At 41.6% G+C, this 25,255-nt stretch overlaps 1 protein-coding gene across 1 annotated transcript in view; it reads right to left on the bottom strand.

Moving 5' to 3' along the window:
* The window catches only part of LOC122557903 (tetraspanin-32-like), a 72,731-nt gene extending 49,730 nt beyond the window's left edge, over positions 1-23,001 (bottom strand). Inside the window, exons 1-3 of the mRNA XM_087996672.1 lie at positions 22,839-23,001; positions 14,630-14,744; positions 1,185-1,282 (exon numbers count right to left, since the gene is read on the bottom strand). Of these exons, the coding sequence (XP_087852798.1) occupies positions 1,185-1,282; positions 14,630-14,744; positions 22,839-22,904 (279 nt within the window). The 5' untranslated portion in view covers positions 22,905-23,001. The remainder of the gene's footprint in view (positions 1-1,184; positions 1,283-14,629; positions 14,745-22,838) is intronic.
* Between the last annotated feature and the right edge of the window lie 2,254 nt (positions 23,002-25,255).

The raw sequence follows: 25,255 nt of genomic DNA, 5'->3' as shown, positions 1-25,255 counted from the left end.
AAATAAGATGATGTAAGAGACAAACCAAATGGCTGGAATAACATGAATAGGTACTAGAGTCCCATGACGAGGGTCTAATCAAGGTAGCAAGTAATCAATAACTCTACGAACTAATTAAGGTGGAGAGAGAATCACTTCACCAGATGAAGGAGTAGTGCTCCGTAAACTTGTGATTTTAAATAAGCCTGTGGACTATAAACCGGTGTTATATGACTTCTGACTTTGTCCACTCCATTCTAGCACCAGCATCCCCACATCATGTCTTCTTTGAGGAAGGTTGGGTTTCAGGTATGGGCCCTTAGTCTTGCATTCTAATCATGCATTGGATTGTTTCAGATTCTGTGGATATCGGGACAGGTTTGAAAAAAATCAAATGGTTTTTGGAGACTGAACTATTTTTGTTGAACAGAGCACTCTTGGAAATCACATGTTAATTATTTATTTTGCCGTAGACCCCTACTGGGCCTGTTTAAACAGTGACCAGCTTGGATAGTGTTTCTAGTATCAGTGACTAGTTACGTTCAAATGCTTGTGAGGAAGGCTAACTAGTTGGGGTCTCCTGCTTCTGAAAAAAATATTGTGAGATCAGGGTTAAACTGGATTGTTCTTCTGAAAGAGTAAACAAGCTTATCAATACAGTAACTGCTGAGCAAGCTATGTCTGCCAAGACCCCAGAGACAACCATGCATGGTTAGTAAATTGACCACATGTGCAAGAACACCATAACAACAAACCTCAGAACATGATACACCCCATACTTCTGTTAATGTCTCCAAGAACAACCAGAAAGTATTTTTAAAGTAAATGACTACAGAGAGAAATGTGTACTTTCTTTTACCTGAAGAGAGTGTGTAAGAAATAAACAATTATATTTTAATATTACAAATTGTGTTACCTAATTCTGTATCTTAACTGAATGGGTTTCATTTTGTGATAAATTGATAATTTTGTGTTTATTAGATAGATCTTTCCATTCTTAGTCTAACATGGAGGAAACATGTGATTGTCCATATCAGGACTTCGTTATATTATATATTGTGACCCATGAATAATGGAATCAGGGTAACAGTGTACTCCTTCCATTTCATTGTAACATTGCCTGATAGTGACTTTAAACTCATTTGCTAATTGTTGCTAGAATAATAACCTCTGATGTAATATGTTCCAAACAATGTGCTACTTACCACAGTGAGCAAGTATTTTGACTCTTTCGCAATTCCAATCAGACAGACGATTCCCAGGAGAGCAAAAAAGATGCTGATAGATAAGCCACTGTACATAGCTGTAGGGAGAGACAGAAGAAAACAACTGGTTTAAAGCTGTGGGAATCTGCATTACTGCACTTCTCGTAAAACCCTCACTGCCTTTTTTCAATTGACAAAATATAGGGTCAGGCGTAGGTAAAATATTGACCTTCAATATTTGGGACTGAATATAAATGCAGCTAAACACAACAAGATGAAACAATTCCTGGTAAGGGTCCTACACGGAAATGGCTTGACAATATAAATCCATTACTAAAAGTCTTGAGTATTCGGCATAAAATAAATGAAATGGTCCCTGTTGGCACATATTGGCAATCTGACCCAAAGTGACCACAGATGGTGAGCAAAATATATTGTATTTTGCATATAATAGAGAAAGGCAGGCAGAAAGAGTGTTGAGCCAATCTCTAGATAAAGTAGTGAGAATCCACTTTGGCAGTGCTTCCCAAACTATTTTCCAATGTGACCCATTTTGATTCTATATAATTAATATGACCCCAGATGCCAACAAAAAAACAGCAACATGGTTACATTCAGTTTCTTAACATTAAAGTTTGCAAATCATTGACCTATATTCATTTAAAAATGTAATTATGAAGGACTTTGTAAAACAAATGTTATTCTTTTATATACTTGTTTAGGTTTCAGGAAGTTCTCCATGTTACCCTGTGATCGTAGCTTTAGATTTAGTCAAACCTTTCTCTGCCCCAACCTCACACTCTAAACAGTCATTATCCCAATACTAACCTCTCACTAACTCACACGGCTAGGAGGGAATCTCTGTATTTGACACCATCTCCATACAGTGAGGACTGCAGATGCTGGAGATCAGAGCTGAAAATATGTTGCTGGAAAAGCGCAGCAGGTCAGGCAGCATCCAAGGAGCAGGAGAATCGACGTTTCGGGCATGAGCCCTTCTTCAGGAAGCCCATCTCCATACAGACAACTTCATGTAATAATAAGGAAAGCTACTCCCTGCACAAGCCCCTTCGGTCTGCCCAATTAAAGATTGACTCCTCCTCAGGCTCCAGTTTTTTTTTCAAATCAACCTGTTTGTTAATCCAGATTCCTATCTTAATGCACAGTGGATTCCAAAAGGGGCCAAGAAACAGGAACTCTCAAATTAGAGAATGCCCTGCATATAACTTCTTAAAAATGGTTTTAAGAACAACGTATATCTCAGGGACCAGGCCACTCATGCCAAGATCCGATCCAGTTGATAAATTCAGTGAGAGAAAGATGAGAGAAACAGGAAGATAATCAATGACTCGTGCATCAACCTTCTGTATAATGTTGGTATAAGGCAGGACTGTCCAGAGACAGAGAGAGAGAGAGAGAGACCAAGACAACAGCAATGAACAGACATGCAATACACTGCCTGGGCCTTGTTCTTCCAGGAGGATGTGATTGCAGTTCCAAATGGCGTCTCAACCCATAGTTTGGGAACCATTTCTCTAGCTAGTTGTGAGGCAACTGGTCTACCCAGCACTGTTTCTATCAGATTATACATGGGTCAACTAAAAGCAACATTGGTAACAGAGAGCAGATGAGTGCCTGTTTCTCACTGGAGATATCTCTGGTTTCTGCTTCCCTCATGTCACTTGGAAACACAGAGCCTGGCTGTCATTCAGGGAGAAAGAAGAGGAGGCCAGCTCACCCAGAATTCTCATGCGATCGCCGCATCCTGATCTATACTTTTGTCTTAAAATTTAAGATGTTACTTCGTTTCCGATAGTCCACTTTCTTACAGCACAATCCACGTACATCTTTCTGAAAGCAACATGCGTCTTGCTTTCCGATATGATGTTTCCACAGAAACTTCCTGGTCACTGCCACCCCACCTCAACCCTTGAAGGTGCTAACTATTTCTTGTATACAGTTCCAGAGGGGGTCAGCAACTTCCATCATCTTCAACAAGTAATCATTCTTAATGAGCATGGAAATTTAGCATCAAACCAGCCATTTGCCCAAAATGTGATCCACTCTGTACTCTGCGATAAACTCCCCCAGCACAGGCAGTGTGTAAAAGCGTGACCTCAGTCTGACCAACACCTTGATACTGGAAAGGGTCTTGTGCTTCAACTGCCACGGGAGCTCAGACATTGGCCATCAGAATCTGCACTATGATGGGATTGCAAATATGTTGCAGGAGCTGGTCACCATTTCCTTGCTGGAAGAGGATGAGTTGGAAGCCCAGCACAATGCTCGAAGCAGAGTTAGTTCCAGGCTCCTCCCTTGACATTGAATGCAGAATTTCTGCCAAACTTCCCAATTATCTGGAGCACAACACTGTGATGAGTAAATCCATAACTTCATGTGGTATATTCCTCACAAGGGGAACATGCATGGTTCAATTAGGAGCGTAGGAGAGCATTAAAGGAGCAACATCAGGCACATCTAACAATGATCCAATGAAGCTACAACAGAAAACTACAAACATGTTAAACAGTGCAAGCAACATGTTATAGATAGAACGTCACACAACCGACTGATCAGATCAAAGCTCTCCGCTATTAGAAGTAAGGAAGGCAGCTATGGTTGTTGGAGGTCAGTTGTCTCAGTTGTAGGAAATTTATTCAGGAGTTCCTCAAGGTAGAGTCCTAGGTCCATCTATCTTCAACTGCTTCATCAATGAACTTCCTTCCATCATAAGGTCAGGAGTGGGGATGTTGGCCAAAGATTGCACAATGTTCAGCACCATTTATAACTCCTCAGATCCTGGAGCAGTTGATGTCCAAATGCAGCAAGATCTCGACAATATCCAGGCTTGGGTTGGAAAGTGGCAAGGAATATTCATGCCACACAAATGCCATGCAGTAACTATCTCCAGACAATCCAACCACCATCCCTTGACAATTACATTACCATCACTGAATTTCCCACTAGCAACATCTGGAGGGGTTGATCCAGAGAGCTAGAAGAGCAGGTCAGAGGCTAATAATACTGCGGTGAGTAAGTCACTTCTTCATTCCCAAGTTGAAAAATGTGGTCCTGGAAAAACACAGCAGGCCAGGCAGCATCCGAGGAGCAAGAGAATCGATGTTTCGGGCATAAGCCCTTCTTCAGGAATGAAGAAGGGCTTATGCCCGAAACGTCGATTCTCCTGCTCCTCGGATGCTGCCTGGCCTGCTGTGTTTTTCCAGCACCACATTTTTCAACTCTTCATTCCCAAGAGCCTGTCCATCATCTACAAGGCATAAGTCAGGAGTGTGATGGACTAATCTTCTATTGTCTGGATAAGTAGAGCTCCAAAAACACTGAAGAAGCTTGACACCAGGACAAAGCAGCCCATTTGATTGGTAGCATATCCTCAAAGATTCACCCGATCCATTACTGAAGCTCAGTGGTAGCAGCAAACAGTGTGTACTATCTCTAAGATACAGCACTGAAATTCACCAAGGCTCCTTGGACAGCATGCTGTAAACCCACAACTACCATCATCCAGAAGGATAAGGGCAGCAGATTAGATTAGATTCCCTACAGCGTGGAAACAGGCCCTTCGGCCCAACCAGTCCACTCTGACCCTCCGAAGAGAAACCCACCCAGACACGTTTCCCTCAGACTAATGCACCTAACACTATGGGCAATTTAGCATGTCCACTTCACCTGACCTGCATATCTTTGGACTGTGGGAGGAAACCAGAGCACCCAGAGGAACCCCATGCAGACACGGGAAGAATGTGTAAACTCCACACAGCCATCGCCCGAGGCTGGAATCGAACCTGGGACCCTAGTACTGTGAGGCAGCAATGCTAACCACTGAACCACCATGCCGCCCCTACATGGCAATCTCCTGAAAATTCCTCTCCAAGTCACTCAGCAACCTAATTTGGAACTACTGGGTTCCTTCAGATCAAAATCCTGGAACTCTCTCCATAACGCATTGTGGGTCAACCTACAGCACATGGCCTGCAGCGGTTCAAGAAGCGAGCTTACACCACCCTCTCAAAGGCAACTAGGGTCAGGTAATAAATGCTGAACAAGTCAGTGACTCATATGCTATGAGCAAATAAAAATGTAATTGTCAGCAAAACAGTGTCCAGCTTCAATTACTCAAACATGCTGTTCACCAGTGCTCAGTTCGGGTTCTGCCAGGATCACCCTCTCCAGTCTCTGCAACAACTTTTATCCAACATGAATCACAGAGTTGAATTCCAGAGGTGAGGTGAAAATGGCTGCCCTTGATATGAAAGCAACATGTGCCTGAGTGTAGCATCAAGGAAGCTGCATGAAATTAAAGCCCATAAGAGTCAGAGAGAAAATGCTGCTCTGAGCTGAAGTCATAGCTAGCACATAGCTAGCTGTTGGAGGTCCATCGCCTCAAACCCAGGGCATCACTGCAGGAGCTCTTCAAAAGAGAGTGTCCTACCCCTATTATCTTTAATTGCTTCTTCAAAAGTGCAGATATTTCCAGTTTTAAGTAGTTTTTAGTCACCTTCCTAACTGCTCAGATATTGAAGCAGTCCATGTCCTCATTCAGCAAGACTTGGGCAATAATCAGGCTGGAAATGATAAACTGCAAGTTATGTTTGTGACACAAAGTGCCAGATAATGACCATCTTCAATGAGAGAATCGAATTATCACCCCCACCGCCCCCAACACTCCCCCCAAACAATGAACAGCATTACTATCACTAAATCTACCATTATCAACATCCTAGGGTCACAACTGACCAAAAGGGGGTCTAGTAACATAAACACCCCAGCTACAAGGTAGGAAGTTATGTAGTGAGTCCTCAATCTTGATTCTCCAAAGCCCATCCACCATCTACAAAGAATAAATCAGGAATATGATGGAACACTTTCCATCTGCCTGCATGGGTACAATTCAAACACTCAAGAACCTCAACACTATGCAAGACAAAACAGTCCATTTTAATGGCAGAATATCCACTTAAATTTCCATTCCTTCATCACCAACACACCATGGCAGCATGATGTACCATTTACAAGAATGCAATGTAGTGTCTTCCAAACCTGCAATCTCCACCAGTTAGAAGGGCCGTATTGGACACCACTAATACCGCCCCTTGTAAGGTCCCTTCCAAGTCATTCACCATTCTTTCACTGTCACTGAGTCAAAATCCTGCAACTCCCTCCCAAATAGCATTATGGGTGCACTTACACCTTATGGGTACCAGCAGTTCAAAAAAGAAGTTCACCACTATCTTCTCTAATGTAATTAGGACTGGAAAATAAATGCTTATGAACAAATGGAAAGAACTGTGTAATCAATGGGAGTTAGGACATGTTTATCTATTCTTCACTAGTTAGTTCCTCGGTCTTAGCTTTGCACTATAAGAGCAGAAAGTTGATCAGAGTATTGTCCAATCTGTTCAGCTCTTGTGGCTGTCATGGTTGAACAGCTGAAAGTATGTGCTAGATGTGAGATCTGGATGTGAGGCCTACCTCAATACTAAGCATGTTTATTGAGACTTACAGAGGATCCAGCTGAGAGTAATTACTCAGTAGCATATTCTGTAGTGCTGATTCCTTTTGACCAAGATTCAGTTCCACTATTCAAGGTGAGACAGTGTCCTTTTGTAGTTCTGTTGTTATTCTTTTACTAGTTTGCAGCACTCAGGGTTAGGGAGTCCCTTCACCTGCAATACACGAGTGACTGGGGGTATTCTTAAATTGTGACCTTCACAGCACACTAATGCTCAAACACAGGCTGCAACACGTCAAAATGTTTAGTCACACTAGAATATTCCAGCAGAGTTGCAATTGACTTTTCACTCCTATTCTTGTGTTCCTCAAAGAGAAAAGCACAAATGTACCTGCCATTTGGGAGTTGAGGGGGTGTGTATCTGTGAGAGACAGAGACACAGAGAGAGAGAAGGGACTTGCTGTTGAACACAAATTGTCAACCTCTGAGCCAGAGTACTATGAACATGTAAATAAATGGTGACTTGGTGACGGGACGTTGGCCTCTGTGCAGTTATTTCAGACCTATTCTGGATAGCTTCAAGAATTGTTAGAATGTTGCAAATTTGGAACCCCTCCTAACGCATACAGCCAATGAATAATGAAAACTGGCTTCACAAAAAATGATGATAATGAGCAAACAGCATAAAAATTGTATGCTGTCTGTATTTCAATCATTGGCTGTGGTTAATTTGATTATGATCGTGCTGCATGTTTTCAAAGGCTATGTAATTTAGCTCCCAATGGCTTTGGCACTTTCCCACTTTACATTGCTAAGTCCTTCACTACACATCACAGTAAAACAAGTTAATTGCACCTCAAAGTGACCGTCCTACTTTTGCAGTCAAGAAAGAGGGCTTCACTGTTCAGTGAGACAGGAATAAACAGCTCAAGACACACACACACACAGCCCCAACTTTCTCAACTATCTTCCAGAGTTACCAGTACTACTGACTTGAAGCAAAAAAAAATAAGCAGGGTGATTTTTCTTGTCGAGGTGTCAGTTCCTGATATCAGCAACTATACATGGTCACTGGAAGATAACAGAGAGAGAGGGGCCCTCAGATAAGGCATTGAACACGCCCAGCCATGAGATATTTATTGAACAGTCTGAGTGTGCAGAGAGAAAAAATTAAACAAAGTAAAATGTTCCATTCTACACTATCAACAATAACATGCAATGCTGTATAAAAATCATACACACCAGACTGATTGTGAAAAAGTTTCATGTCTGTAAAGTGTAATCCTGTTACACAGGATGGAATGGGCTGCAAAAGAACATATAAATCAGGAGCTGGAGGAGGTCACTCTGATCCACAAGCATGCCCATCATTCAATGAGATCATGGCTGATCAAATTACCCTGAATTCCTGCCTTCTCATGGTCACACTCTGCCTCACTTCTCAGCAGGAACCTATCTACCTTAAATCGATTCAAAGACTTTGTTTCCATTGCTTTTGATGATGAGAATTCAAAACTCTCATGACTTTCTATGCAGAAAGCTTCTCATATCTGTCTTAAATGATGCAACCCCTTACTTTTAAACTTCACAAAATTGGAAAATTGTTTTGGATTTCAAGATGGCAAAATGGGCAGAAATAAATGGGCAAAATGGGCAAAATGGGCGGCACGGTGGCACAGTGGCTAGCACTGTTGCCTCGCAGCGCCAGAGACCCGGGTTCAATTCCCGACTCAGGCGACTGACTGTGTGGAGTTTGCACGTTCTCCCCGTGTCTGCGTGGGTTTCCTCCGGGGGCTCCGGTTTCCTCCCACAGTCCAAAGATGTGCAAGTCAGGTGAATTGGCCATGCTAAATTGCCCGTAGTGTTAGGTAAAGGGGTAAATGTAGGGGTATGGGTGGGTTACGCTTCGGCGGGTCGGTGTGGACTTGTTGGGCCGAAGGGCCTGTTTCCACACTGTAAGTAATCTAATCTAAATACCATATGGAATTCACATTGGAGTGTGTGAAACGATGTACTTCAGAAGGCCTGACATGGAAAGATGAGATCTTACATAAGGCACAATTTTGTTAAGCGCAGATGAACAGAGACCTTGCTATCCATATGAAAAATATCCAAGGTGGCATGGCAAGGTGATGAGGAGCATCATTCTTCAGGAAAGATAAAAAGGCCTTTGAAAGGGCACAGCAGAGGTTTATCAGGATTGTTCCAAATAAGGCACTTCAGTGCCCAGGAGAAGTTTAGGAGTGTTAGGTCTGCTCTTCTTGAAATAGAGAAGATTCAGAGATAACTTAATAAATATTTTCAATATCATGAGAAGTTTTGACAGGGTGAATTAAATAAAAGTCTATCTGGCGAGTGAGTTAACAACCAGCAATTTGGATACAGGACTAACTCAAAGGTAGAATACAGACAGTGGTGGTGGAGGGTTGCTTTTCAGCCTTGGGGCCTGTGATCAGTGGAGTGACACAAGGATCAGTGCTGGGTCCATTACTTTTCATCATTTATATAAATGATTTGGATGTGAACATAGGAGGTATTGTTAATAAGTTTGCAGATAACACCAAAATTGGAGGTGTAGTGGACAGTGAAGAAGGTTACCTCAGATTACAACAGGATCGTGACCAGATGGGCCAATGGGCTGAGGAGTGGCAGATGGTGTTTAATTTAGATAAATGCAAGGTGTTGCATTTTGGAAAAGCACATCAGAGCTTAATGGTAAGGCCTGAGGGAGTGTTGCTCAAAAAAGAAACCTTGGAGCGCAAGTTCATACTTCCTTGAAAGTAGAGTCACAGGTAGATAGGATAGTGAAGAAGGCGTTTGGTATGCTTTCCATTATTGGTCAGACCACTGAGTATATGAGTTGGGAAGTCATGTACGGCTGTACAGGACATTGGTTAGGCCACTGTTGGAACATTGCGTGCAATTCTGGTCTCCTTCCTTTCGAAAGGATGTTGTGAAACTTGAAAGAGTTCAGAAAAGATTTACAAAGATATTGCCAAGGTTGAAGGATTTGAGCTATAGGGAGAGGCTGAATAGGCTGGAAACATCAAAAGCTGAGGGGTGATCTTATAGAGGTTTATAGAATCATCAGGGGCATGGATAGGATAAATAGACAACGTCTTTTCCTTGGGATGGGGGAGTCCAGAACTAGAGGGCATAGGTTTAGGGTCAGAGGGAAAAAATTTAAAAGGGACCTAAGGGGCAACTTTTTCATGCAGATGGTGGTATGTATATGGAATGAGCTGCCAGAGGAAGTGGTGGAGGCTGGTACAATTGCAACATTTAAAAGGCATCTGAATGGGTATATGAATAGGAAAAGTGTAGAGGGATATGGACCAAGTGCTGGCAAATGGGACTAAATTAGGTTGGGATATCTGGTCGGCATGGACGAGTTGGACTGATGGGTCTGTTTCCGTGCTGTACATCTCTATGTCTCTATGATCCAGAGGTTATAGATTATATAGAAACATGAAAAATAGGAACAGGAGTAGTTCATTCGGCCAATCAAGCCTGTTCTGCCATTCAATATGATCATGGCTGATTCTCCAGCTCAGTACCCTGTTTCTGCTTTCTCTTTTCTGTGCATCTGATGGACACACAAGGAAAGATCATAGTTATACGACAGCATACAAACTGAGCAACCTGACTAATTCCATCCTGTTTTATCCAGTTTCTTTCTTTATCCCTTCATATCCTTTGACCCCTTTCGCCGTAAGAACTATATCTATCTCCTTGAAAATATTCAATGTCTTGGTTTCAACCACTTTTTGTAACAGAGAATTCCACAGGCTCACTACTCTTTAAGTGAAGGAAGTGTTTTGCTTCTGTAATTCCATATTTTTCTGGTTCCTGGCACATTTATTTTGTACAAGATGAGGAGAATGCTTCTGTGACAGTTTGAGACAGCCTCGTTAGAACTGATAGAACTTCTATAGAATTATAAATGTATTTTATGCAGGTACGATGCCACAACTAGCTGAATCTAGGATTGACTGTACCACTTCCAAGTACATTGAATGTAGTCTGCACTTGGCTCACTGCACCCAGGGGAATTGCTGTGACTGTTAGGGTTTAGTTGAACAGAAACACTTATCTAGTGAACAAAAACCACCAGGCTGAGGTTTGCTTAATTTTTTTGTTGCTTCTAACTGGGTCAATAATTTGACAGTTGATTAAATTAAGAAGTCATGATGAAAAGATATTGTCAGGACATAGATTTTTAAAAAATATTTTAGTCTGTGACATGATAAATGGAGATTTTTAAAATCCTGTTTTGTGGAGTCCGTCCTGCTGAACAGGGCCAGGAACTATCTGTGAGCTTTACCATTCAATGCCATAGACTAATTTCCTGAGATGAATGCAAAACACCTCCAACCAAACAAACTTTGAACTTTTTAAGCTATGTTCCCACTCCAAAGTCTTCCTGTCCAGAAATAATGCATTGCTACTATTTTAGCACAATAATATTCAAAAGAGGTGTAAGGGTGAGGAGGGATGGGAGAGGAGGTTGATTATCACCAAGGAACTGCAAGAAAACTGAAATATTTCCCCTACTTCAACCTTACCTCATTAAGACTAGCTATACTGCAGGTAATTTCAGAATAAAGCTCCTTCTACACTGTCTCACAGGACATAGTGTTTTATATATATAAATTTCTCCCGTTCAGAAATGGCTATTTTACTATCCTGGTTCTCTCCAATAACTCACTTTCCATCAACTTCAACTCCATCAAATTCATAACTCCTGCTCCTTTTCCCACACCAGGTCCTCCCAATAAATCATCAACTCATTCTGATTATACTAGCTCCCTGTCACCAAACAATTTAAATTTTAAACCATAATCTTCATTACCTTAGCCCTTTTACCATCTCTAGGTATGTATCTCTGTAGTCTTCCCCAGGTTACATCCCTCTGGGTTAGCTGCCTTTGTCCAGTTTCAACATCCACCATTTTACTTTGTTCAGCATTGGTGGCCATTCTTGTACTGCTCTGGAATTTGCTCCTTCAACTTTTCCAAACTATGTCTCCTCATTTAAGACTTTCTGTTAAAACACAATATTCAACAAAACCTTCATTCACCTTTCCTAATATTTCCTCCACTGGCTGTGTGTTGATTTTTTATCCAATAATGCATCCATGAAGCTTTTAGGATGTTTTTGCTAAAGGCACTACATAAATGCAAACTGCTATATATTTTATGTGGGAACCCTAGAGGTAGAAATTTTTCATTCCATGGCTATGAATGAGACTTGAACTTGGGTCCTGTTATGAAAGACAATATCTAACTTCTATTTAGCCGAAATTGTAGAATTCAGACTTCAGTTTTCCAAAAGTTGAAAGTCCATAATTTCCCAATGTGTTCAAATTTAGAGATTCCTAGCATAGTGATTATTTTTGGACATTGACTAGTCAGTTCAAACCTCATTAAAGATTGTAACTTTTTAAATTGATTTTAATTTAGCTTTGGCTAAGAATGAATAATTGAGTGGATCAGGAAACTAATGTTATTGCTCTCTCAGTATTTTAAATGCATTCTGGTTTCTATATAGTCCTGTCATTGAACTGTGACACATTAGCAGTCAGTGGGCAGAATTTTCCCATTTGCAGTTAAGTGGTTTATCAAGTGAGAGTCTTGGTGCCCAGTCCACCACAGCTCAGAAAATTTTCCATATGCAGTCTTCCATTCTTCATCTCATTAATTTGGAACCCATTCTTGGGCACTTTTCTGGGGAAATCGCATGGGAGGAGAAGCAGAAATGTTCACCACTGCCAGGATCTTCTGACATTCATGCCACTGGTGCCATGTTTAACACCCAGCTGTGTACCACATCAGACACTGTGCACTAGAAATTGGCTCCTACACTGCGATGCTTGATCATTGTCACCCAAAGGAAAGGAAAGCTCACAGCCGCTTTACAGACCAGGACTGGCAGCTGCTGGTGGATGGGTGGTGGAATGGAAATGCATGCTTTCTCCTGCAGACCAACTTTGAAAGCCACATTAGCAGAAAACGTCAGCCTGAACCCAAACAGCAACCTGGGTCAATACTATGTCCCGAGTCCGAACGGACTTCCAGCAGTGCAGGAGAAAGGTCACTGATCTACAGTGTTCTTGACAAGTAAGTTGCCACCAGTTTCTCTTGAGAAACTCTACTTTCAGGGACACCATTCACTGTCATTGCACAAGCATCTCACTGATGGTCATAGACAACAACTGTCAGTATTGCATGCATTATGTCCACTCAACAGCTTTCACCAACTACTAACCACTCCAGTCCTCTGCACTTCCTACTCATTCACTGGGGACACCTCACCACCATTCCAGTTCAAGCATTACAATCTGATAAACACATCACTGGCACATCTTAACAGTTATTTGGGGAAGAAACATCGCATGGCTCCAGTAATCAACGGACCCCAACAGACCTACCTATAATCCCTAGACTGACTGCACTTGACCTGCAGGACTGCCAGTAGTTTAACCCTGACTGCAAGGACACAGATCCCCAGACTCTGGTTGGACCAAGCATCTGACAACCGTGGATAACCCCTGGAATAGAATTGAATGCATCTTTTGACTAACTGCAGTGTATCTCCTGACTGACTCGATCCCTCCATCATCAAATACTGTTGCCCGTTGAACTTTACACATGGCCAGTTGGTTGTAGCACATGCAGTGTGTTTTTGTCATGTAAGCTGCTCACACATGCTGCAGTTATAACATTGACTTAACATGGCGCTATAGAGCGACATGTCCACACATTGGCTATTCAGTGTTCTCCACATAAAAAACCATCTGTCTTTCCTTTTGCATTAAAAAAGCAACGTAAGCCATAGAGACTGCTGCCTATGACTGAACACTGACAACCCTGTGCACTAAACATATAAATGACCCACACAGAGGTTGGGAAGCCTGTAAGTCTGTACTGATGTCAATGAGCATGCAGCAGCAAAGGAATGTGAAGTAAACAGAGGCTGGAAGCCATGAGCGAGCACTAAGAGAGCAAACCAAGAGCCGAAAGATGTATCCTGTATAGATGCACGGGATTCATATGAGTCCCTGCTTGCAACGTGACCTTGAAGAAGTGTGCAAGTCCTAGTTGTCCCAGAATAAAGTATTGAGGTGGTCTGAAAACCAGCATGATGATGTAGTGAGGCTGCTGGTTTGCCAGTGCCGCATTGTATGGAGGAAGGCTAAGGAGGATGGCAACCACGAAACACAGAGGGGGAGGTTTCTTTTAGATTAGATTCCCTACAATGTGGAAACAGGCCCTTCGGCCCAACAAGTCCACACTGACCCTCCAAAGAGTAACCCACCCAGACCCATTTCCCTCTGATTAATGCACCTAACACTATGGGCAATTTAGTACAGCCTAACTTGCACATCTTTGACTGTGGGAGGAAATCAGAGCACCTGGAGGAAACCCACGCAGACATGGGGAGAATGTGCAAACTCCACACAGACAGTCCCCCGAGGCTAGGATCAGACCTGGGTCCCTGACGTATGAGGCAGCTGTGCTAACCACTGAGCCACCATGCCGTCGGGGAAGACACATCCAGACGATGGCCAGGACAAGCAAGAATGGGAGGCCAGATACGACCCTGATTTACATGTTGGGAAATTGTGCTGCCGAGTATTTTGGGGAAGGAGAGGAGAATTATAAGTGGCATATAAATAATGTGAATGGGGCTAACAATGAGTTGCCAGGTGTGTGGAAATAAGGTAGCTGACACTCTAATGGCAAGATTTTGAAGTTACAATTTAACCTGTAAGGGGAAAATTGCAAAACTTTCTCTTGATGTTGACATTCTGATTTATTTTTCATTCTCTCTGTATTTTCCCAACCTTCTCGCCATTGCTCACGCCACATCAGCGAGGTGAAAATTCCAGCCTCTGCAATCATCACAATTGAAAAAGGTGCTTTGCTCATAGGGGAAAAGGGTCAGTTTTTAAACTGTCTCCAAGTTAACTCACCAAGTTCATGAAATCTAGTGTATCGGTTGGTTTCAATTATGATATTGCAGATAACAACAAACTCATCACTGAAGGAGATCGACAAGGTCACTGCAGCAACTGCAACTCCAAGGAGCTAGTGTAAAATATAAACAAAACAGAAGGTAATGAAATGCAAAACTCTGAACTAAGTTAAACTGCTCATTACAACACAGCAATGATAATAATTTGAACAATTCATTTAGACTTGTTTTTTCCTTCCTCCATTCTGACTTTCTCTAACACTGCTTCTCTGGAGGCACTAATTCTTTGTTGCAACCATTTTGCGTGCACCAAGCAACCTACTCATATCCTACATTTGTATTGTAACTTATTTGAACAAGGAAAAGCCAGTCAGCATATTAAATCCAATCATTTCATAGGCAGCATCATCTGTATTTGATGAACTCTAAATTAATCTATTCACGAATAGTTTCTCAGAACTATTTTTAACCTATTTTTGACGGTATTAGGCAAGAACTATCTAAAGCTGATTGGAGACATATATTTGCAGGTAAAGGGACGGTTGGAAAATGGGAAACCTTCAGAAATGAGATAACGAGAATCCAGAGAAAGTATATTCCTGTCAGGGTGAAAGGGAAGGCTGATAGGTATAGGGAATGCTGGATGACTAAAGAAATTAAGGATTTGGTGAAGAAAAAGAAGGAAGCATATGTCAGGTATAGACAGGATAGATTGAGTGAATCCTTACAAGTGTATAAAGGAAGTAGGATTATACTTAAGAGGGAAATCAGGAGGGCAAAAAGGGGACATGAGATAGCTTTGGCAAATAGAATTAAGGAGAATCCAAAGGGTAACTCGGGAGAGAGTAGGGCCCCTCAAAGATCAGCAGGTCAGGAGCATCAAAGGAGAAGGAGAATCGACGTTTCAGGCATAAGTCCTTCTCTCCTTCTCCTTTGATGCTGCCTGACCTGCTGCGCTTTTCCAGCAACACATTTTTAAGCTCTGATCTCCAGCATCTGCAGTCCTCACTTTCCCCCTCAAAGATCAGCAAGGCGGCCTTTGTGTGGAGCCAAAGAAAATGGGGGAGATACTAAATGAATATTTTGCATCAGTATTTACTGTGGAAAAGGATATGGAAGATATAGACTGTAGGGAAATAACGGTGACATCTTGCAAAATGTCCAGATTACAGAGGAGGAAGTGCTGGATGTCTTGAAATGGTTAATGGTGGATAAATCCCCAGGACCTGATCAGGTGTACCTGAGATCTCTGTGGGAAGCTACAAAAGTGATTGCTGGGCCTCTTGCTGAGATATTTGTATCATCGATAGTCACAGGTGAGGTACCGGAAGACTGGAGGTTGGCAAACGTGGTGCCACTGTTTAAGAAGGGCAGTAAAGACAAGCCAGGGAACTATAGACCAGTGAGCCTGACCTCAATGGTGGGCAAGTTGTTGGAGGGAATCCTGAAGGACAGGATGTACATGTATTTGGAAAGACAAGGACTAATTAGGGATAGTCAACATGGCTTTGTGCATGGGAAATCATGTCTCACAAACTTGAGTTTTTTGAAGAAGTAACAAAGAAGATTGATGAGGGCAGAGCAGTAGATGTGATCTATATGGACTTCAGTAAGGCGTTCGACAAGGTTCCCCATGGGAGACTGATTAGCAAGGTTTGATCTCATGGAATACAGGGAGAACTAGCCATTTGGATACAGAACTGGCTCAAAGGTAGAATACAGAGGATGGTGGTGGAGTGTTGTTTTTCAGACTGGAGGCCTGTGACCAGTGGAGAGCCACAAGGATCGGTGCTGGGTCCTCTACTTTTTGTCATTTACATAAATGATTTGGATGCGAGCATAAGAGGTACAGTTAGTAAGTTTGCAGATGACACCAAAATTGGAGGTGTAGTGGACAGCAAAGAGGGTTACCTCAGATTACAACAGGATATGGACCAGATGGGCCAATGGGCTGAGAAGTGGCAGATGGAGTTTAATTCAGATAAGTGCGAGCTGCTGCATTTTGGGAAAGCAAATCTTAGCAGGACTTATACACTTAATGGTAAGGTCCTAGGGAGTGTTGCTGAACAAAGAGACCTTGGAGGCAGGTTCATAGCTCCTTGAACGTGGAGTCGCAGGTAGATAGGATAGTGAAGAAGGCGTTTGGTATGCTTTCCTTTATTGGTCAGAGTATTGAGTACAGGAGTTGGGAGGTCATGTTGCGGCTGTACAGGACATTGGTTAGGCCACTGTGGGAATATTGCATGCAATTCTGGTCTCCTTCCTATCGGAAAGATGTTGTGAAACTTGAAAGGGTTCAGAAAAGATTTACAAGGATGTTGCCAGGGTTGGAGGATTTGAGCTATAGGGAGAGGTTGAACAGGCTGGAGCTGTTTTCCCTGGATAGGATAAATAGACAAAATTTTTTCCCTGGGGTCGGGGAGTCCAGAACTAGAGGGCATTGGTTTAGGGTGAGAGGGGAAAGATATAAAAGAGACCTAAGGGGCAACCTTTTCACACAGAGGGTAGTACGTGTATGGAATGAGCTGCCAGAGGATGTGGTGGAGGCTGGTACAATTCCAACATTTAAGAGGCATTTGGATGGGTATATGAATAGGAAGGGTTTGGAGGGATATGGGCCGGGTGCTGGCAGGTGGGACTAGATTGGCTTGGGATATCTGGTCAGTGTGGACAGGTTGGACCGAAGGGTCTGTTTCCATGCTGTACAACTCTATGACTCTATGACCTCAATCTCTTAAAAATGAATTAATGCTGAATTTAAAGCTATCAAACAAATCAGAGTCTACTGATTTAGTGACAGACTATTTTGAATGTCATCTCTTGAAGATCTCATTTGAGTAAAAAGTGCAGTCTAACTGTCCAAATATTCTGGGGATGCAGTGACAGCATAAAATTGGCACTGCCTTCAGCTGTTTTTCTATGCTATAGTTGGTCAACCAGTATCTTTTAAATAAGTGGATTCTCTGTGGCTGAAATACTTTAATGAGCTTCACAGCCCATCCATTCAAGAGACATGAAATAACAAAATGCAATATGTTTAAACAGAACAGGTTTCTCAAAATTCGGTTCACCTATTTCTTTCAGTCATATATTCATTTTAATTTTATATTAAGTGTTTACTTTAATTAAATATTTACTATCTGCTGCTTAACTGTACTGTTGAATTCAGCATGTCACAAAGCCCAAAGAAACAGAGAATCTGAACTCAGTTTTCAAACTTCTGAAAAACGTACCTTATTTGAATTAACCACTTTTTTTCTCAGGAAACATACCTTTTGTGATTCTGAATTGCTCTCTAGAAAATAACAGGCTAACATTTACCAGCTCTCTGTCAACTTTCTAGAAGATGAGAAGACTGTTAAAGTGACATAGGAAGAAGTTAACAGGGTGTGCTTACTGCCTTTCTGCCATTAGATTGAACACCTGCTGGGACCCCAACTGAGAAACGTAATTGGTCAATTAAGGGCACTTCCTGACTTTATGGGCATTTTCCCACATGATGGCTATTTGCTGCTATGTGGAAGGTCACCCAGTAAAGATCACCTGGCAGTCTCCCAGTGGGCTGCAAGGTTGGGGTTGGAGGGTTAGTTTTTTCTGGGCACTCTAGAGATCCTGGAGGGGAGCTCCAATTGTAATGACATGCCCGATGCCCTAGTGTCGCCCATACACCACTAGCTCCCAGGCCGACTTCCATTTACCAAGGTCTACCTGCTTGGATCCAGCAATCCCAATCCAGTCTTTATAGCAGCCCAGCCTTTAGGGATTCTATTCCTTGTAGTTACAACTTCAGCAATAACTGACCACCACTAGCGATGGTGTTGTTGAGGCTGCCAGCTCCCTGGCTTAAGCTGCGTCTGGAGACACATATCCTGCTGTCTGCACAAATTCATTCCCACAATGTTGGATTAAACATACTTTGTTTTTCCAAAAATGAATTACATGAATGAATGTATTCATCAAGCATAGTGGGGCATTTATTTTACTGATTTCAGTTGACTGATTGCAGGTTATGGTAAGGAAAATGCTTTATAAAATTACTTTTTCCATGGAAGGATAGGAGTTAATTAATAAAGCACTAATATAGCTTCTCTGGTACAGTTATTGAACTTCAATGCTTAATGGGAATATTATATCATCTTCTGCCTCCTCAATTGCTTTTTAAATCAATAGTTCTCTAACTGGGGTTCACGTGACTTTAGGGTGCTCCATAATATACTGTGGAAGTGCTTAAAGGCATGACCAGTCCAACAGGTGGGTGACCACCCAGGAAGCCATGGTCAGGAGTAAGCAAATTAGCCACAACTGGAAACAGGCATGATGCCAGACAGGAGTGGAGTGTGACTGCCACATATCCTGTATAGAGTGGGTTGACTGTCTCATCTAGGACTGGAATGTATATGGAGACCATTGAGAACAGTATAAACTTCACATCCACAGTTACCAAGGCTTATGGGTGGGCATCAGATGAGTTTTGTCTTGTTTAGGAGAGGCAAATCCTTTTAAAATATTTAAACACCATATACTTGAAAACAAAGGAAGCAGACCAAAATGTAGGATCACTCAGGGCGCTAATTTTCTTCAAGGCTAGGGCAAGAAATTACAAGCCCCTATTTTCACATGACAAAATTGCTGTGAAGCTATGACTGTACCTAACGATATAAATGTGAACTGCCCTTGAAAATGACTAGACCAAAATGTTCTTGTAACAAAAATGACACACCTCAAGTTGAGAAATTCAACTTTCTATTCAAATAACTAAGCAGTAGCCCTTAGTGACAAAACACAAATTTTGGTGAGTATTATGTGGACATGTATGCAGAATCATTGAGGTACAGAGTCGTAGTAGCACAAAAAGAGGCTGTTCTTTTTAATGAGTCCATCTCTGCGGAGAAATCCATTATCAGTGCCATTACCTTGCTCTATCCCCATAGCCCTGCAAGTTTATTGTCCTCAACTATCCATCCATTTTTCATTTGAAGTCATTGATCATCTCTGCATCCACCACCCTATTGGATAGAGAATTCCAGGACATTACCACTGCCATAGAAGCTTTCTTTCTCACATTCTCCCCACATTTCTTGACCAAGTATTTAAATCCATATCCCCTAGTTCCTAAACCTTCAACGAACAAAACAATTTTTCTTGATCTACTTTACCTAAACCTACCATCATCTTGTACAGTTTATATTATCTCCTCCCAAACCTTGTTTGCTGCAAGGAAAACAAACCCAGATTTTCCAAATGAACTTATAATTAAATATCCCTCATCTTTATAAACATTCTGGTAATTCTCCTCTGCAGAGCGAGAGTAAATACTCTAATTGTGGTTTAACCAGTGCTTTATAAAGGCTCAACAAAACTTCCCTGCATTTTTAATCAATATCTCAATTCATGAAGCACAAGAGTAAATATGTTTTCCTAACAACTCTCCATGTATCCTGCCACTGTCAGAGACTGATTCACTTGGACTAGGGTATCCTTCAGTTTCCTACATTTGCCTGCACATTATGGTCCATCGGAAATTTCTAATTAAATAATTAACAATCAAAAATAAAAAAGTCCTATTCTGATTAAACATATTAAAAACGATGTCAGCATATTTTTTTTAAAGTAATTGTGGCAATAAAACCATAAATTGAAACAATATCCCTCAAAACCTCCAAAGATCCCTAGAGTTAAGCCCATTTCCAAAAACCATTACCACTCCTCCCCCATCCCCGAAGCAGAATTCAAAAAGCACATCACTGTCAAGAAAAGTAATGACTGTGTTCTATTAGAGTAGGTGCCATGAGAGGGAAAAAAGTGAGAAGAAGTGCTAGTGGGAGATGGAGAAATATGAACAGGAAAGAATACCCTGTCATGAAGCCGACAGTAGAACACTTGGACACCTTTATTCATAATCTTTCTTTCACAATATTTTACTCATTAAAACTCTTTAAAATTATACCATTAAGTATCTGTTTCCTCATCTTATCCATTATGGCAAAATATATCACCTCACACTTTGGCATATAGGATTCCATCTGCAACTTCTCACTCTGCTAGCCCATCTATATCTTGATGTCACCAATTTGTACTATCCTCATTGTTTGCCACACTTCCAAATTTAGCATCATTAAGAAATTTTGAAATGTGACTCTTATTTTGGTGATAACCAAGTTATTTACATATAAAATACAGTGGCCCCAGCAGTGGCCATTCAAGGACACCACTATTTATGATCCACCAATCTGGAGAACAACATGTCATCATGAGTCATTGTTTTCAGTCGTTCAGCCATTTTTTTATTCCAAGCTGACACTTGGTTTTCCATGAGCTTTCATTTTGTTAACCAGCCTTTTGTCAACTTCTTCCTTAAAATCTGTATAAATTCCTGCATACACTTTATCACCTTTCTCTTACTTCTTGGAAAAATCCATTCCAAATAGTCAAACACAATCTGCCTTTTACAAATCAGTACTGGCTCTTAATTAATTCAATCCTCTCCTTGAGCCTGTTGATCTTTTCTTTGATTATTATTTTAAAAATTTTACACACTACTGCTATCAAACTGACTGGAATGTAGTTAGGAATGTCCTTACATACATTCTTGAACAGGGGTGTCACATTTGCAATTTGCTAAATCTCTGGCACCACGTCTATATCTAGATTGGAAGATTATGGCAAACTCTTCTACTATCTCCATCCAAACCTCCCTTATCAATATGGGTTGCAAACCATTTGGATCAGACAATTTATCCACTCTAAGTATGCCCAGGCTTTTTACAATGTTTTATCTATGAATGTTCACCATATCCGTTGCCTGAACCATTTCCACTTCAATCAATATTTGTTCAGCACCTCCTTCCTTGGTAAATACTGGTACAAAGTACTCATTATGTATTCTACCTTTGCCTGAGCCTCTTTGCCCCACCTGGAATATTGACTCTGCTTTGGCAGAGGCATGGGAGCTGTAATCGGAGATATTCCTGGAAAAAAAAGGGCTCTTCCCGATCCTGACTAATTCATGATAAACATCCAGATGGATTATGAAGAATTGGATTTGCTGTGACTTCAATTGACCTTTGTTGTATTATCTATCCCTTTTCTTCTGACACCAGCTGTCAAAAGGGACTTAAAAATCACATCATTCAGGGCTGGCTGGGCAGTTGCTTGCATGAACTGGTTGCCTGTGAGTAATGTGTGGATTATGGCATTAGGTAACTACTGATGAATCTGAGTAGGGTAAATTATTTCAATCCAGCTGCCAGTAACATGGGCCCATAACATTTGGAATTGGAAATCTCTGAGAAACCCAGTGTAAAATATCCCAAAGCACTCTTCTAAAGCTAATTTGAAGCAAGTTATTGCAGCAGACCAGAGTGAAATTTACTGAATGACTCCATGGTGGTGTCTCTGAAAGGTCTATGCTTCCAACTTGAGCTTAGTAGACATGATATCAGTTACCTAAACCATTGTTGCTGCTATCTGTCCACACTGTATAACAATGTGTTTTTATTTGGTCATTCATGGAATATACACATTACTGGTGAGGCCAACATTTAATGCCCATCCCCCCCTAATCACCAGGAGGGTATTTGAGAGTCAACCACATTGCCGTGCGTCTGGGGTCACTTGTGGACCAGACCACATGAGGACAGTTTCCTTCCCTAAAGGACATTAGTGAACCAGATGGGCTTTTCCTGACAATCGGCAAGGTTTTTATGGTCATCACTAAAATTCAATTTTACAATTGAATTTGCCATGGCAGGTTTTGAACCCTACCCCATAATCAGTCGGCCATCGCTTCCCCTCTACCATTAGAAAGAAAATAATTACTCCGCTGTGATGCCTCACAAAGTTCAATTGCCCGCAGATATTCGCTGTTATTTTACAACACGAAGATTGTGGCGGGGGGCTTAGGTAAGTAAGCCACATTTAACCATTATCAGTTATTATTGTTAGTTTTATTATTAGTCAATAAGGTATTTTAATTCGATTTTAGCACATCAAGACATCAGAAACATCAGTTTATCACACACGTATTATTTCAGTGGAAAGATAGCTAGCAACTTATTTCATATTTAAATAAACACGAACATCAAATGTGACTTTTTTTTAGTTCCTGCGAGTTAAACGTTCCCAGCTCAACACGGTTTCTTTCAGAAGGGATAAACGTTTGAACAAGCATGATTAAAGAAGTATCAATATTAATGATTATTATTTACCATGATGATGATACTAATGCCCAGTAGTTGGTATTTGGTGACTCTGATCAGACACCCGATGCTCATGGTTGCAGCCACGTTAACTTTCTTTAAGTTTCTAAAGTTACATGAGGCTATGGCGATCGCTCACCACTGTCGGGCTCCGCTCAGCCCGCGTCTTCCGCCTGAGCCTGTGTCATGGGCGTGTACCTCAGTGTGGGCATACGATGGCGTGTGAGTACCTATCCAGCAAAAAGCCTTGCCCCAGCGCCTCAACTAAATAATTTGCTTATCTCTCAGATGCACAAATAAATAAAATGCTTATTTTCTCTGTGTCAGTTGCCAATGTTTGAAGCACGACCAGTGTTCAAACCCAAACGGAAGCATTGAGTGCTGGAAATGCCAACTGAGCAGGTGCCTCGCAGCTTCAGTGAGGAGAGAACTGTTCAGGTATCAGGCATGTAACCTTTCATCAGAACTGAGACGCTAACTCTGTTTCTCTTCACCGTACTGCTGCGTATTTCCAACATTTTCTGTTTCTTCTTCAGAATGGGAGCTATTGTAGTATTTTCCTTTTGTGCACTGATATGTGACTTTGTTCAGAAAATAATTGCTGTGCACTTCCAAACAAAGGTTCAGTTCTAGATCCCTACATTTTACCAGGTGGTATCCCAAATACCTTTCACTTGATCTGTTGTCTAATCCACACATCACGTCAGGGAAAGCATTTTTGCAAATGGTAACATGAAAATAGTTCACAGAATCCTAGAAGAGTTACAATGCAGAATGAGGTATTTTGCACCATCATGCCTACACTGTGGTAATATGAGACTTTACGTACATAAAGTCTCCTGGAGGCAGCACTGTGGCTCAGTGGTTAGTGTTGTTGCCTCATAGCACCAGGGACCTGGGTTCAATTCACACCTTGGGCAACTGTGTGGAGTTTGCTCATTCTCCCCGTGTCTGTGTGGGTTTCCTCCGGGTGCTCCAGTTTCCTCTCACAGTCACAAAGATGTGCAGGTTAAGTGAATTGGCCATACTAAATTGCCCGTAGCGTTAGGTGCATTAGTCAAGGGTAAATGTAGGGGAATTGGTCTGGATGGGTTGCTCTTCAGAGGGTCGGTGTGGACTTGTTGGGCCAAGGGCCCGTTTCCACACTGTAGGGAATCTAATCTAAAAACCTTTTGCCAATCTCCTTTTTTTTCCTCCAGACACAATATTTTTATCAAAATTATCATCCAGTGCCCTCTTGAGTGTCTTGAATAGTTGTGGAATTGACCTAGGATCTCTTGTACCATCTGAAGTTTGTCTTGGTTGAAATTGCACATGTCGAATACCTCTCCCCATCATTCACTCTCCTCACTGTTTCTCAAACTTCTGTTGACAGTTTCCTGTTGCAGTCAATTGCTTTGGGCTCAAACAAAAACAACAACAGAAAGCTTAAACATCCATCACCTCCAATTCAATGAAAAGATATTCCAGTTGTACTGCACACTATATTCTCCTTCAGGGTTAGTATGGTAGCTGAGCTGTTAGCAGGAATGATAGTTCTCAGAATTGAATTGGAGGAGTAGATTCCCCTCTGAGTTGCAACCTATTTTTGAGTAGTTGCTGGACATTAATTGGAATAAAATTTTTATTAGTGCTGAATTATCATTACATAGAATCTCCTGTAAGGTTCTCCAGTTGGAACCCAATATATTAATGCAAAATTTCTACCCAATTTCTGCCACCAAACAATTGCCAATGATTATAGCCACTATTAAAGTTGCAGGAGGTAGTTACAAAAGAAACTGTAATGACTCACTCAGGTTCCTTCAACAGTACCAAACTCATAATTTCTATAAATATAGAAGGACAGGGTAGCAGAAACACAAGAACACCACCACAAATTACCTTCCAAACCACAAATCTCCTGACCATTCTTCACGTTAGATTAGATTCTCTACAGTATGGAAGCAGGCCCTTTGGCCAACAAATCCACACTGACCCTCTGAACAGTAACCCCTAGCCTATATTTACCCTGACTGATGCACCTATCCCTATGGGCAATTTTGCATGGCCAATTCACCCAACCTGACATCTTTGGACTGTGGGAGGAAACCAGAGCACCCAAAGGAAACACACATAAACACAGGGAGAACATGCAAGCTCCACACAGACAGTCACCCAAGGTGGGAATTGAACCCAGGTCTCGGGCACTGTGAGGCAGTAGTGCTGACCACTAAGGCACCGTGTTACTGGGTTGAAGCTATGGCACTCATTTCCTAACAATACCAAGGGTGTGCCTGCACCATATGAACAGCCACAGTTCCAGAAGGTGGCTCACTAGCACTTCCTCCAAGACAGCTAGGAATTAGCAATAAACGACAGCCTTGCCAGTGCACTTACACCCATGAACAAATAAATTAAAGAAAAGGGAAGAGTGGGTACCTAAT

The sequence above is a fragment of the Chiloscyllium plagiosum genome, unplaced genomic scaffold (genome assembly GCF_037043375.1).
Source record: "Chiloscyllium plagiosum isolate Xiang-an unplaced genomic scaffold, Cpla_swu_hap1 HiC_scaffold_18, whole genome shotgun sequence".
In the NCBI taxonomy this organism is placed as follows: domain Eukaryota; kingdom Metazoa; phylum Chordata; class Chondrichthyes; order Orectolobiformes; family Hemiscylliidae; genus Chiloscyllium; species Chiloscyllium plagiosum.
This window is presented reverse-complemented; position numbering and strand designations above follow the sequence as displayed.